General features: G+C 39.7%; 1 protein-coding gene across 5 annotated transcripts in view; it reads left to right on the top strand.

Annotated features, from left to right (window-relative positions):
• The window catches only part of cenpe (centromere protein E), a 48,057-nt gene that overhangs the window by 16,357 nt on the left and 17,868 nt on the right, over nt 1-13,832 (top strand). The window contains exons 21-36 of one of the 5 annotated variants that reach the window (XM_051702020.1): nt 1,446-1,577; nt 1,656-1,833; nt 2,133-2,269; nt 2,369-2,641; nt 2,717-2,947; nt 3,042-3,200; nt 3,276-3,464; nt 6,467-6,562; nt 7,409-7,492; nt 7,837-8,109; nt 8,185-8,406; nt 8,485-8,562; nt 9,429-9,512; nt 9,593-9,730; nt 13,292-13,501; nt 13,619-13,819. In XM_051702020.1, the coding sequence (XP_051557980.1) occupies nt 1,446-1,577; nt 1,656-1,833; nt 2,133-2,269; nt 2,369-2,641; nt 2,717-2,947; nt 3,042-3,200; nt 3,276-3,464; nt 6,467-6,562; nt 7,409-7,492; nt 7,837-8,109; nt 8,185-8,406; nt 8,485-8,562; nt 9,429-9,512; nt 9,593-9,730; nt 13,292-13,501; nt 13,619-13,819 (2,685 nt within the window). The remainder of the gene's footprint in view (nt 1-1,445; nt 1,578-1,655; nt 1,834-2,132; nt 2,270-2,368; nt 2,642-2,716; nt 2,948-3,041; nt 3,201-3,275; nt 3,465-6,466; nt 6,563-7,408; nt 7,493-7,836; nt 8,110-8,184; nt 8,407-8,484; nt 8,563-9,428; nt 9,513-9,592; nt 9,731-13,291; nt 13,502-13,618; nt 13,820-13,832) is intronic. The other 4 variants (XM_051702021.1, XM_051702025.1, XM_051702022.1 and 1 more) reach the window with 4 other exon arrangements.

Genomic DNA, 13,832 nt, shown 5'->3' with positions numbered 1-13,832 from the left:
GAAGTGATATGATAGGTGTGGGTGAGAAACACAGATCAATATTTAAGTCCTTTTTTTACTATAAATCTTCACTTTCACTCACAGAATGTGAACATGAAAGTGGAGATTTAGAGTAAAAAGGATGAAAATATTGATGTGTTTCTCACCCAAAGAGATTGCATCGCTTCTGAAGACATGGATTATACCACTGGAGTCATATGGATTACTTTTATGCTTCATTTATGTGCTTTTTGGTTCTATAAAGTGCTGGTCACCATTCACTTGCGTTGTATGGACCTACAGAGCTGAAATATTCTTAGAAAAATCTTCATTTGTGTTCTGCAGAAGAAAGTCATACACATCTGGGATGACATGAGGATGAGAAAATGATGAGAATTTCCATTTTTTGGTGAACTATTTCTTTAGGCTGAATCAACAGCATTTGTAGCATAATGTTGATAACCATCAAACTTGTACCTCGTTTATTTAAATAAATAATCTGGGTTACAGTGAGTCACTTACAATAGAAGTGAATGGGGCCAATTTGTAAACATTAAAATACTCACCTTTTCAAAACTATAGACACAAGACATAAAAATTAGATGTGTTCACATGATTTTACAGTGTTTACTGGGTTTGTCATCATGGTGCCAAAGTTTATATTGGATATAACTTTACACTAAGGTTGCTAAGCAAATTACATTAAAATCATGTTAACATGAATAGTTTTTTTTGTCTTGTGGCTATACTTTTGAAACATTGTTAAATTTTAACGCTTATGGACTGGCACCATTCACTTCCATTGGATTTTTTTTATTTATTTTTTTCATAAACGAGGTATGAGGGGCCTGGGTATCTCCGCGAGTATTGACTCTAACTATCACACTTGGAGTCGCTAGTTTGAATCCAGGGTGTGCTGAGTGACTCCAGCCAGGTGTCCTAGGCAACCAAATTGGCCCGGTTGCTAGGGAGGGTAGAGTCACATGGGGTAACTTCCTTGTAGTCGCTATAATGTGGTTCTTGCTCCCGGTGTGGCGCGTGGTGAGTTGTTCATGGATGCCGCGGAGAATAGCGTGAAACCTCCAGACGTGCTACGTCTCCGCGGTAACGTGCTGAAGCCATGAGATAAGATGTGCGGATTGATGGTCTCAGACGCGGAGGCAACTGAGATTCGTCCTCCACCACCCGGATTGATGCGAATCACTACGCCACCACGAGGACTTGGAGCGCATTGGGGATTGGGCATTCCAAACTGGGGAGAAAATCAATAAAAATAAATGAGGGACGAGTCGAAATAACGTTTTGTGGTAAACAACATTATGCCACAAATGCATTTGTTTGAGGTTAACTTTTACTGAACCTGGAAATTTTTTTTTTTTTTTTTTTTTTTTATAGCTGTTTTTGAACAGGTGTATTTCTCAATGCTTATAGTGAATTTATTTATATTGTTATATTGCATTGTGCAGAGTGACAAGGATCTTGTCCAGGAAGTGACACAGCTACGGCGTTCTTTAGATGATGCAGAGTGCCTCAGTTTGGAGACCAAGAAAGAATGGGCCTTCCTGCGCAGTGAGAACATTTCCCTTAAAGAGAGAGACGTGAGTAGAGTCCAGCTCTCGGAAACATGCTGAGTGTCATTGTTTGGGTCATGTCATGTGACTGAATCTGTGAATTAGGTAACGCTGACTGCAGACCATGAGAAGATGGAAAGCGAGGTGAAGACACTTCAAGACAAGCTTGAGCAGGAGAAGTCTCGCTTCAAGAAAATGCAAACGGATCTACAGAAAGAACTAATGGGTGCCTTTGATGAAAACACCAAATTAACTGCTCTCCTGGATGGAAAGGTCCCAAAAAGTAGGTGCACAACTGTTGGGGCTGATCACATTCAGTCTGCTAGGACGCCTGTGTGAACTTGAGGGAAAATTACTTCATAAATCCACTACAAATCACCAAGACACCAGTTTATTAAAAATAATTGAGCAAAAATGGCTTTGAAACATATTTAAGTGTGACTTAAGTGTCCAAATACTTGTAGGGCTACAGTATGTTCCTGGAAGACACTTTCTAAACAAAGTGAGCAAATAAGACTTTTTATGGAAGTAAACTTGGGTTTTGTTGCTTTTGATTGCCACCCTCTTTTCTCTCTTTTAAAGATTTGACAGATAATTTTGTGTTGGAGAAAAGCATTTCTGAATTGCGTAAGGAGCTCGATCAGTGCCGTCAGCGAGAGCGATCTCTACAGAGTGAGATGGAGGCACTTCCTGGTAAAGTGGATGAACTACTGCAACAGGTGAGAAGAACTGTCAGTCACACATCTGCCAAGCTTCTTTGCCCTAAGATGTTGGGAGTTTTGCATGACTGACATCTGTTCCTCATGATTCTTTCTCAGGTGTGTGGTCTGACAGAAGAGCTGTGTTCTGTTAGAGACGAGAGAGATCATTTGATATCCGCTCAGTCCAGTTTAACTGAAGATCATCAGACACTGAAAGACGAGATGTCTAAAGCTGAAGATCAGCTGTTGAAGATGGAGAATGATCTGATTGATGCTCAGCTGAAGGAAACCGAACTGACAGAGCAGCTCCAGAAGGTCCAGACTGATGTACAACACATCACACAGGAGAACAGCACACTGATGAGATCTTTAGAGGACGCCACACAGAAGGTCTGTTTACTCCATTTACACACACGCATCACCACAGACAACGAGTGTTTTAACTGTGTTTTGATCATGTGTCAGTCGGTACAGTTGAGTGAAGTGCTTGAGAGTGTTCGTGGAGAGAGAGACATGCTGCTGTCTGAGAAGATGGAGGACCTTCAGAAAGACCCAGATGAGCTGCAGAATCTGCAGAATCTACATCACACCATCAGCTCAATAACTGAAGAGAGAGACCAACTCCAGGAGATACTGCAGGCCATCAGAGAGGAGAGAGACCAGCTCAAAACAGACATGGAGGAAAACGTTGAGATGGTGAGATTATTTAAGCAGTCAAATGAAACGTGTAGGGCTGTTGGTTTACAAACCCTGAACAAATGTAATCAAAACTTTATTGTATTCACTGCAGATGATCGAGAGTCAATCAGAACTGAGAGATGCTCAGGAGAAGGTGAAGGAACTTCAGAGTAAAATACACAATCTGGAATCACAGAGAGCACAAATGGACGGCCAGCATGATGACCAGAGAAACAATGAAGATGGACAGCTGGAGAAGCTACAAGATCAGGTACTTGGAAAACCATTCTGAAGATCAAATGTTAAAATCGGCTGTATTGCGGGTTTAACCCTTTTATGTTTGCAGATAAAACAGTTGGAGGAGCAGCTCAGTGCTGCTGTTGTTGAGAAGGACCATTTGCTGTCGGAGAGATCTGAGCATCTTGAAGCTCTGGAGAGGATACAGACGAGCATCGTGTCATTAACAGAGGAGAGAGATCAGCTTCATGAGAGACTACAACAGCTTGAAACACATCTGGATGAGAAGAGTGAGATGGTATGAGAGAGGAGAAATATTAGCATGATAATTTTCTCTGAGCTGATGAATCTTTTACCACACCAAGATATGTAGTAGTTCAGACAGAGGTGATCCTCAAGTTAAACCTTAAGCAACAGCACTAAACTATGTTAACCTCAATCAGGGTCTAATCTTACACTAGAACTATATTCTGCTGTCACGATAACACAATTTTCCTTTGAATGTCAGTGTGGACCTCATGTAAATTCATTTTCATGACGACAAGTTTGTAATAGTTTGCAATGTCCCACTTCTGATAACCATTTTAGTTATTGCTGTTATCACAGGAAAAACTCAAATAGAGAACTCAGAAATCACATTATTTACCGTATGGAGCCACAGCTCTGTAAGCTGACAGTCAAAGCTCTTTCAGGGTTCCCACACGTCCTGGAAAACCTGGAATTGTGCAATGCAGTCTTCTAGTTGTGGAAATTGAGAAAAATATCTAAATGTCCTGGAAAATATTTATAATAACTGTTTGACTGTGTGGCTAACATTGTTTTTGTTACATGTTCAAAAACATGTTTATGATCAGGACTTATGATAGGTGTCAAGTACACATTCGTATCGTTTTGTCTTTGCCGGCAGCTGCACATTGTGAAACAAAGTCAGTGGTTGACCATCATGAAATAAGCCCTGTACCGTACATTCTCTGATGTTATCTCTGCTTTGCTCCGATTAAAAGTATTGATATATTGAAAATATGAATTTTTCATTCTAATATTGCTGTTTTGTTAACTAAAACATTTGAGTTGTAAACCTTAGATAACATTCGACGATCAAACTGCTGATAATGTATTTTTTTATTATTATTTTTTTTTTAAATTGTTTTTTTTTTAAATACGTTCACAACCTGAGGTGGTAGCGTGGTGATGTGGCCTTTACACCGCAGGATGTGAATTCATTTTTTATTATTTCTCCCCAATTTGGAATGCCCAATTCCCACTACTTAGTAGGTCCTCGTGGTGGCGCGGTTACTCACCTCAATCCGGGTGGCGGAGGACAAGTCTCAGTTGCCTCCGCTTCTGAGACATCAATCCGCGCATCTTATCACGTGACTCGTTGTGCATGACACCGCGGAGACTCACAGCATGTGGAGGCTCATGCTACTCTCCACGATCCACGCACAACTTACCACACGCCCCATTGAGAGCGAGAACCACTAATCACGACCACGAGGAGGTTACCCCATGTGACTCTACCCTCCCTAGCAACCGGGCCAATTTGGTTGCTTAGGAGACCTGGCTGGAGTCACTCAGCACGCCCTGGATTCGAACTGGCGACTCCAGGGGTGGTAGTCAGCGTCAATACTCGCTGAGATACCCAGACCCCCGTGAATTCATTTTCAGTAATAATTGAACTATCCAAGTCCGCTTATACCGCGGTTACCACATGTAGGGCCCTATGATTCCGCAATGTGGAAAACTCAGTTGCAATCATTGAATCCAATCATAAAAATGTCGTTAGCTACATGTATATGACGCAGAATGTCTCGTAATTGTAAAAAATTTGGACAAAAAAATATTTGAATGCACAAATAATAAAATTAAAATTGCATTTTAAAAATCACACTAGGACATATCGCAAAAGGCTGTGAATTAAATATATAATCTGCATGTGCTGCGTGCTTTGAAATGAATGTGTGTAATGAATTCAGAAAAAATAACCATAATATACATCATGACCTCTGTTTTTGCTTAAATATTATACTGATTGGGCAAATAAAATTTCCTGTAAAAGTCCTGTAATATTGTGGGAACTCTGTCTTTGTTAGCCTGCCATTAAAGTCAGCTGCGCAGATGCAGTTTTAAGCGGGCTTGACTGATGGATTAGTCGATGGCTTTCAGCTGGAATTATTTAGATTTTTATATTAGAAATATCTGCTTTAAGTGTCTGTTGGCTTTAGATATTAAATGTAGAGATTGGCATTTGAGTAATTTTGTAGTCGAGTACTCTAACCCATAAAAAACAGTAATCGATTGCTTGAAATTAAAATGTAAATGGAGAAGAGTTTCGAAATAAGAATTTCAGCAAACTAGGCTTTTTTCTTTTTGGGAAACAAATGAAATGAATAATATGCATTAATTAAGAAAAAGAAGAAAATAAGAGAAAAAAAAACATTTGTGCTCACCCGGAGCTTACATGGAAACCAGTACTGACGGCATTATGGTAATGCACATTTAGAAACTCTGAATCTACATAAAAGCTATCACATTTTTTATCATTTCACATCTTGTTATTCAGAAAAACAAGCGGTAATAGTTGGCTTTTTATTAAATGTTTTGTTAAGAGATTTCACATAAATATTCACATACTGGTCTGATAAGCTTCCAAGTTTCTCGTACCGCTTCGCGTTTTCTTTCCAACATAAAAGTCGGTCCTCGTCCTTTGGGTTGCATGACTCCAACAATAACTGAATATCAAAAGAGTAGAATTCAATGAGAATCAAAATATTACACATTTTGCTAGTGCTACACTTGGCTTTCCTTTCAAAAGCACAGATGCCATAATATCATCATCTCACATCCAACACCTCGTCGACACTCATTGCGATATTCAAGTAGTGTTTTTAGCCTGGTGTAGAATGAGTTATATTCATGCGATATTAGATAATATTAGTGCAAGATAATTTTAAAGAGATATTCTAGGCTATTTTCAACCTGACGTCTGTGGACTGCAACTGTGACATTGATTACCACACAACAATTTCAACATGTCCCTCAGTGTGTATGAACAAACAGGAAGCACATGTTCATGCACAGTAGCCTCATTATTGTATTTACTGTGTATTAGTCCATGTCTAAGGTCATGTCCACACTAATAAGATTTTGTTGGAGAACTCCGTTTCCTTACATCATCACTTTCAAAAGTATGCAGTAATGGAGAGCGTTTTTGAAACGCTTGATTTTAGTGCGAATATGTATTAGTGTGGACATGGCCTAAGAAGAGATTGTTTCTAATGGAATATTTTTTGTTTTTAGATGCTGCCGGCTGAGTCCGAGTTGAAAGAACAGCAGCAGCATTTGACCTCACAACAACATGATTCAGCTGAGCAGAATGTCTCTCAGTTTCAACAGGTGAGTGACAACGACTTTATTGCTTGTATACGTTAATTAGTGGTGGCGATTTTGATTCATTTCAGTGACTCGATTCTTTTGATTCCGTTCACCAAAAAGATTCATTCAAATTCGTTCATTGACTCATTCACTGCCCATATCTTGAAGTTACAACTTTTGCGCATGCAGATGGCATCAAATGACTGTCTTAAGTAATTGTATTGAACTGAAAGCATTCATTCATGACCACACAAGTCTAATTATCCCTTATTAAAATTCTACTAAGAGACTTCAGAAATGCAGAGTGTTAAAGGGTCATAAGTCTTTCCCCACAAATGACAACAAAGCATATCTATTATTCTGTGCATGACTTTTTAACAAGCTATACAAAAAAACGACAACAATACTAGCCTAAAAATAGTTTCAGTAACGTCCGTATGTCATTGTAATGTGTGGTCATCACTCACTTTTATTCATAATTCATCCAGCCCCTTGTTGAACGAGATTGACGGTATGAATGAATGTCATGCAGCTCCTCCTCTCGGTCAGCAGATCATCGTTCATGATGACTGATTAGTTCATGTCGGTTGCAAATGAGTTCACCAGTACATTCGGTTCATTCACGTCAGGAACGAACTGACCAACTAGTTCAGTGAAGGGGCGTATTCGTTCAGCAGGTCAAACCAGTGATATTCTCCTTCACAGAATGCACTCGAATGCTATTGGCTCATGCTAAAGTCAGTCTTTACAGGGGTCCTTGTATGGAGGTGAACGAGACCGATTCATTCACGAACTAAACATCACTATCATGAATGCATGTGTTTGTGTGGTGTAATCACTCTGGAGATGGTCTAATGTATTATGCAGATCCAGACACTGAAGGAAGAGCTTGAGACTTTGACAGAGGAGAAAAATCAGCTCTCATTAAACCTTCAAGAAACATCTCAACAGGTGAGCCATGCGTATGTTCTTTGAAGAACTGTCTGAATGTAGAGACTCTAGCAAAGCTACCTAAAATTATGATTCTCTCATCATTGACTCAACCTAACAAACAAAGATATTTGTATGGAGATATGGTGTGAATATATCCATATAATGCAAGTCAATGGGGTCCAACACTTTTAAGCGAATAAAGGCAGCAAAAAGGTAATCCACATGACTCCAGTGGTTTAATCCAGAGAATTATTATTTATGGGTGAACTATTCCTTTAATATCTGCCTCAAATTCTGAAACTGAATGGTTGCTTTACTGTGCCATTAAGCTGTATGCTCTGTTTTCTGTTGTTCACTTTCAGGTGTGTGGTCTGACAGAAGAGCTGTGTTCTGTTAGAGACGAGAGAGATCGTTTGATATCCACTCAGTCCAGTTTAACTGAAGATCATCAGACACTGAAAGACGAGATGTCTAAAGCTGAAGATCAGCTGTTGAAGATGGAGAATGATCTGATTGATGCTCAGCTGAAGGAAACTGAACTGACAGAGCAGCTCCAGAAGATCCAGACTGATGTACAACACATCACACAGGAGAACAGCACACTGATGAGATCTTTAGAGGACGCCACACAGAAGGTCTGTTTACTCCATTTACACACACGCATCACCACAGACAACGAGTGTTTTAACTGTGTTTTGATCATGTGTCAGTCGGTACAGTTGAGTGAAGCGCTTGAGAGTGTTCGTGGAGAGAGAGACATGCTGCTGTCTGAGAAGATGGAGGACCTTCAGAAAGACCCAGATGAGCTGCAGAATCTACATCACACCATCAGCTCAATAACTGAAGAGAGAGACCAACTCCAGGAGATACTGCAGGCCATCAGAGAGGAGAGAGACCAGCTCAAGACAGACCTTGAAGAGAGCAATGGAATGGTAAATGATCAGTTTATCTGTAGAGTTATATTATAGAATTGAAATGTGTCAAAGGTATAAATGAAGTGTGTTTCCTAGCTAATGCAGGTACAGCATGAACACATCAGTCCACAGCTGCAGACTGACAGAACACAACCCAATGAGCTGCTGCCGCAGGTGTGCTACATGCTCTTGATTGATCCAAGCATTGATATTGTTTTTTTATTGAAAATGTTAATATAAAATATAAATAATGTTTTTATGTGTATTTACTTTTGGGTGAATTTTGGAAAAACAAAATTGGGCATTTTGGGTTTAACACTGTTATTTTAGACAGGAAGTGAAAGTTTAGAATTCACAACTTGACAAATATATGACAAGTTTTGTTTCAAGCAGGAAGGGTAAATTCATGAACAGTTAAGAACTGTGACTATTGACGCTGACTATCACCCCTGGAGTCGTGAGTTTGAAGTAACTCCAGTCAGGTCTCCTAAGCAACCAAATTGGCCCGGTTGCTAGGGAGGGTAGAGTCACATGGGGTAACCTCCTCGTGGGCGCTATAATGTGGTTCTCGCTCTCAGTGGGGCACGTGGTGAGTTGTGCATGGATGCCGCGGAGAATAGCGTGAAGCCTCCACACATGCTACGTCTCCGCGGTAACGCGCTCAACAAGCCACGTGATAAGATGCGCGGATTGACGGTCTCGGACATGGAGGCAACTGAGATTCGTCCTCCACCACCCGGATTGAGGCGAGTCACTACGCCACCACGAGGACTTAGAGCGCATTGGGAATTGGGCATTCCAAATTGGGGAGAAAAAGGGGAGAAAAAAAATGACTACATTCGTTAGCAATTGCAACTAGCTGTGACTTTTTAGTGTGCAAACTGTGACAGTTAATGTGCATTTTTATTTCCCCCACCAAAACTACTGTTGTGACCATTTAGAGTGTCAGCTGTTCTGTGTAGTTTTTACCCATATTTAATCATTAAATCACCACATACTGCTCATGATTTTTTGTTATATAATATAATTGTCTCTCACAGATACAGCAGCTTAAAGATGAGCTGAATGGAGTTAATGAAGAGAAGCAGCAGTTAAAATCAGACCTACAGGAGAACGTGGAAATGGTGAGTTTGTTGTGGAAATGTTTCCCGTCTTACAAAGAGTTGAGGTGAACATCATTTGAAATATTGTTTCTTGAATGCAGATGATTGAACTTCAAGAGGACTTGAGAGGAGCTCTCGAGAAGGTGAAAGATCTGCAGAACACAATACTGGAGCTGGAGTCCAAACACCAGAACTCTGAAAACACATCCCTACAGCAGATCCAAGAGCTTCAGGATCAGGTATTTGACAATGGTCATTTACTGTGTTTTTCAAAGAAAACATGAATGTGCTTCAATGCCCTGTTACCTGTAGAGTCTGAAATGTAAATGTAGGGCTGGGTAAAAAAAAAGATTTTTCAGATTAATCACGATCCACGCACAACTCACCACATGCCCCATTGAGAGCGAGAACCACTAGTCACGACCACGAGGAGGCTACCCCATGTGACTATACCCTCCCTAGCAACCGGGCCAGTTTGGTTGCTTAGGAGACCTGGCTGGAGTCACTCAGCACGCCCTGGATTCGAGCTCATGACTCCAGGTGTGATAGAGTAAATACTCGCTGAGATACCCAGGCCCCCCTAAAGCAGATTAGTATTAAAATTTCAGACTTGGTGTAAATACATCATAATAGACCTGCTGCTCTCTAGTACAGGGGTTTTCAAACTTTTTGATGCCAAGGACCCCCAAATATGATGATCCTCTTGCAAGGGACCCCCCAGACTGCTATCGGTTCCTTGAATAACGTATAATGTTAGGCTGCACGATAATGGTAAAAATGATAATCATGATTATTTTGCTGAATTTTAATCACAATTATTAATCACAATTTTTCTGCCCTTTTTGAGTTTTTTTTTATTTATTTTTTTTTTATTTTTTAATACAGGGCTGCAGGATTTGGACAAAATACTGTTGCCACTGCTCTGATATCAGTTCTAAAATAAAAAAATAAAAATAACAATAAACTGCAGCTCATGTTGAACAAGGTGTTGAAACTACAAATGAGTAAATGATATGACCAAAATAAAGTCATGTTTTGTGCATGCTTTACTGCCAATGTAAGAGTTACTCTGTAGGGTTTTCACACTTAAGTTCTCTATAAAAAACTATTTATTATTATTATTGCAATAAACAATAGTAATATATTTCTGTAATTTAGCAGGCGGAAATGCTATCTCAAGCTTTTATTTTGACCAAAAAAAAAAAAAACCTAAGGGGGTTTTTGTGTGTGTGTGTGTTGACAACAGCTTAGACAGGCCCTGGTGCTCCATCCAAAAATGGTAAAATGCTCCAATCTCGGTCCATAAAACCCCGGTGCCATGGGTTTATTTTAGTTTTTTTTAAGCACTTGTAATGGCCAAATATACTTACATTTACGATTTGAAGTAAATCAGGAGCGCTTAAAGCTGTCAGTGAACGTTAACAGCGCATATGAACCAAACCAAACTCCGAGCACAGCTGTTCGGTACTTCGGTATAGTAGGCCACACTGCAGCTGAATGTGGCCCAAATCTGATTTTTCACTCACATGTGACACAGATCTGTTAATTGGATGAATCTGACATTTTCAAATCTGATATGGGCCACTTTCATATGTGGAATTAAATCGGAAACATATCTGATTTTTTTCCAATGTGTCTTCAGTGTGAACAGTCAGGTCAGATTTAATGTGACTTTTACATTCAACAGTCGACGCTTGATTTCCAGCTTGTATACGCCTGTTAGGCCTATATTTATGAACTTTTAAGTGCGAGTCATATCTGTTCAGTTTGTTTGTAAGGAAAGAAAATAAAAGTATAGACTTAAGCAGTTGGGTTCAGCGATTCGTTTGGCTTGCACGTTAAACATGCGTATGAAAAGATACAGATGTAGATATATATATAATGGCGATCTTTGGTCGTGTCACTCATGCAGAAAACAAGTTTCTATATTTCTCAAACTGTATCAAAAGACGAATTCAAGCCAGTCAATGGAAATATGAAATAAAGATTACCTTAAATATATGTAATGCTGTTTTTCCTGCTGTCTTTCCATTTTCTGGTGTTTCACTCATAGGTAATATTACACTTGAACTTGTATTATTTAAATTACACCATATGAAGGGAAATGGTTACATAAAAATAATTTATCTATCAACGGTCTTTCACTCACGGACGTATTATCAGATGTGTCCTATCTACGTTAAAAATGGATAATTAATTTTTAATTATTTAATTCATTATTCATACTATGAACATACTGGAGTTTGTTATACACATGCTCACGGAGTGTTATACGCATGTGGGTCAGTTTAAGAGTGTCGGCTGTTCAGACCAGTGTCTGATATGGGCTACATATAAAATGTCTTGTGAACAAACTAACACTTAAATCAGATTAGAGCAAAAAATCAGATCTGGGCTACATTCAGCTGCGGTGTGAATGAACAGTGCTGCATACGACATTTATTCAGCTTACTTGCTGTCTAATCTTAATGCTGTTGAATGTATGGAGCTCTTATGGTAACGGTCCCCAGGATAAACTTGAAAGACACCTGATTTTCATCCTACCTCCATATACAGTCTCCGAAGGCAGCATTTTCCATCTTTCTGATGCGAGCCTCGTGTAAACTAAGCGGCGCACATACGAGACATACAATACTCAAACTACTGTGACTGTATTTCAGCACATGCTCACAAGTGAAACTTCAGAAGAGCTTCTGATTTGGTCTATCATCCGTAGACACAGCCTATAATAAAAATGAGTAACAATTTGCAACTTTACCTGGCTGATAACCTGATTCTGTTTGCTAGCTCATCAATATCACAGTCGTTTATGCTGAATTAACTGCGTGAGGCAGAAACCGTGATTGCAGTTAAAATATGGTGCTTTTTTCTGACAATTTTCTGCGGACCCCCTAGCACCCCCTTGCGGCCCCCTGGGGGTCCGTGGAACCCAGTTTGAAAACCCCTGCTCTAGTATGTTCGCTCCCGCGAAAATAGAGGAATTTAGTGAATGCAGAGCGCTTTGGATTATAACGATCGTGCAATGACATACACACTTATATAATATACTAGCTATTCAGGTTGGCTGGGTTCCAACAACAACAACAGTGTAAATGCAAAATGGACCAAGACTAAAGTTGACCAAAAAAGAGAGACTGATATTTTAAGTATTTAGGGACATTTTAAATATTTTTAATGTCATTCATATATTGGTAAAGTCATTTATTCATATTTAAGTGTGATTTCCTTTATGAAGCACACATACACCTGTGAAAAAAAGCATGACAATTTGTAGGACAATTCATCGTCATAATCATGAAAGGCCTAACGCTGCGTTTCCATTGGCGTGGAAGAAATCCACTCAAAGCTCACAATGGAACGGCTTGCTCCACACCACTGTCAATCCCACAATCCACCTCGCGAGTGTGGCATCGGCTTCCATAGGAATGAATTGAAAGCGCTCATTCGACTTTGTTCTGCTGTCTTTATTTGTTCTGTTGCTTGTAATTTGTTTCTTTGTTCATATTTTATTACCGAATGTTTACTTGTCTTGAATAACTTGAACTTGAAAGAGTGTTTACTCAAATTAGTTAGGATTATTTTGTGGTATTTGAAATTGGTATTGAGAATAATCACATTTCTTTAATATGTAAGCAAGATTGATATTATAGCTGAAATATACCCAGATAAATCATGATCAAATCATATCAAGAGCATGTGAATCGGAATTCAACCAGAGATTCTGTAGCGATTCCCATCTGTTAAAGTACTCAATTTATTCAAGAAATTTGTGAGATGTTTATTCTGTACATTTGTCACAGATGAAACGGTTGCAAGAGGAGCTGGCGAGTGTTTGTAACGAGCGAGAGCGTCTTCTGTCTGAGAGGACCATGAGTTCCCTCGATGAGACTGAGTTGAAGGACAACATCACTTCTCTAACAGAGGAGAGACACCAGCTCCAGGAGATACTGCAAGGTATCAGAGAGGAGCGAGAGCAGCTGAGGAGACACCAGGAGGAGAAAGAGGAGATGGTAAGAGATTTGAAGAGGAAGACTTGTTCTTAAGGTTCAAGCAGTTAAAACATATGCTGGATGATGGTCCAAGATGCCAATATAAGAGTATGACCTTCATTCTGGAACCCCTCACAGATGGTGCAGATCAGAGAAAAGCTTCAGTCCGCTTGTGCTGAGAGAGACCATCTATCATCTGAGAGGAGCAGAGAGATGGAGGAGATGAACTCCAGAATGAGCTGTGTGACTGAGGAGAGAGATCAGCTCCTGAAGACTCTACAGGGACTTGAAGAAGAGCGAGAGAAGCTCGAGACAGATCAGCAGCTGCAGGATGAGACGGTGAGACCCTTTT

The sequence above is a fragment of the Myxocyprinus asiaticus genome, chromosome 7 (assembly GCF_019703515.2).
Source record: "Myxocyprinus asiaticus isolate MX2 ecotype Aquarium Trade chromosome 7, UBuf_Myxa_2, whole genome shotgun sequence".
Lineage (NCBI taxonomy): Eukaryota > Metazoa > Chordata > Actinopteri > Cypriniformes > Catostomidae > Myxocyprinus > Myxocyprinus asiaticus.
This window is presented reverse-complemented; position numbering and strand designations above follow the sequence as displayed.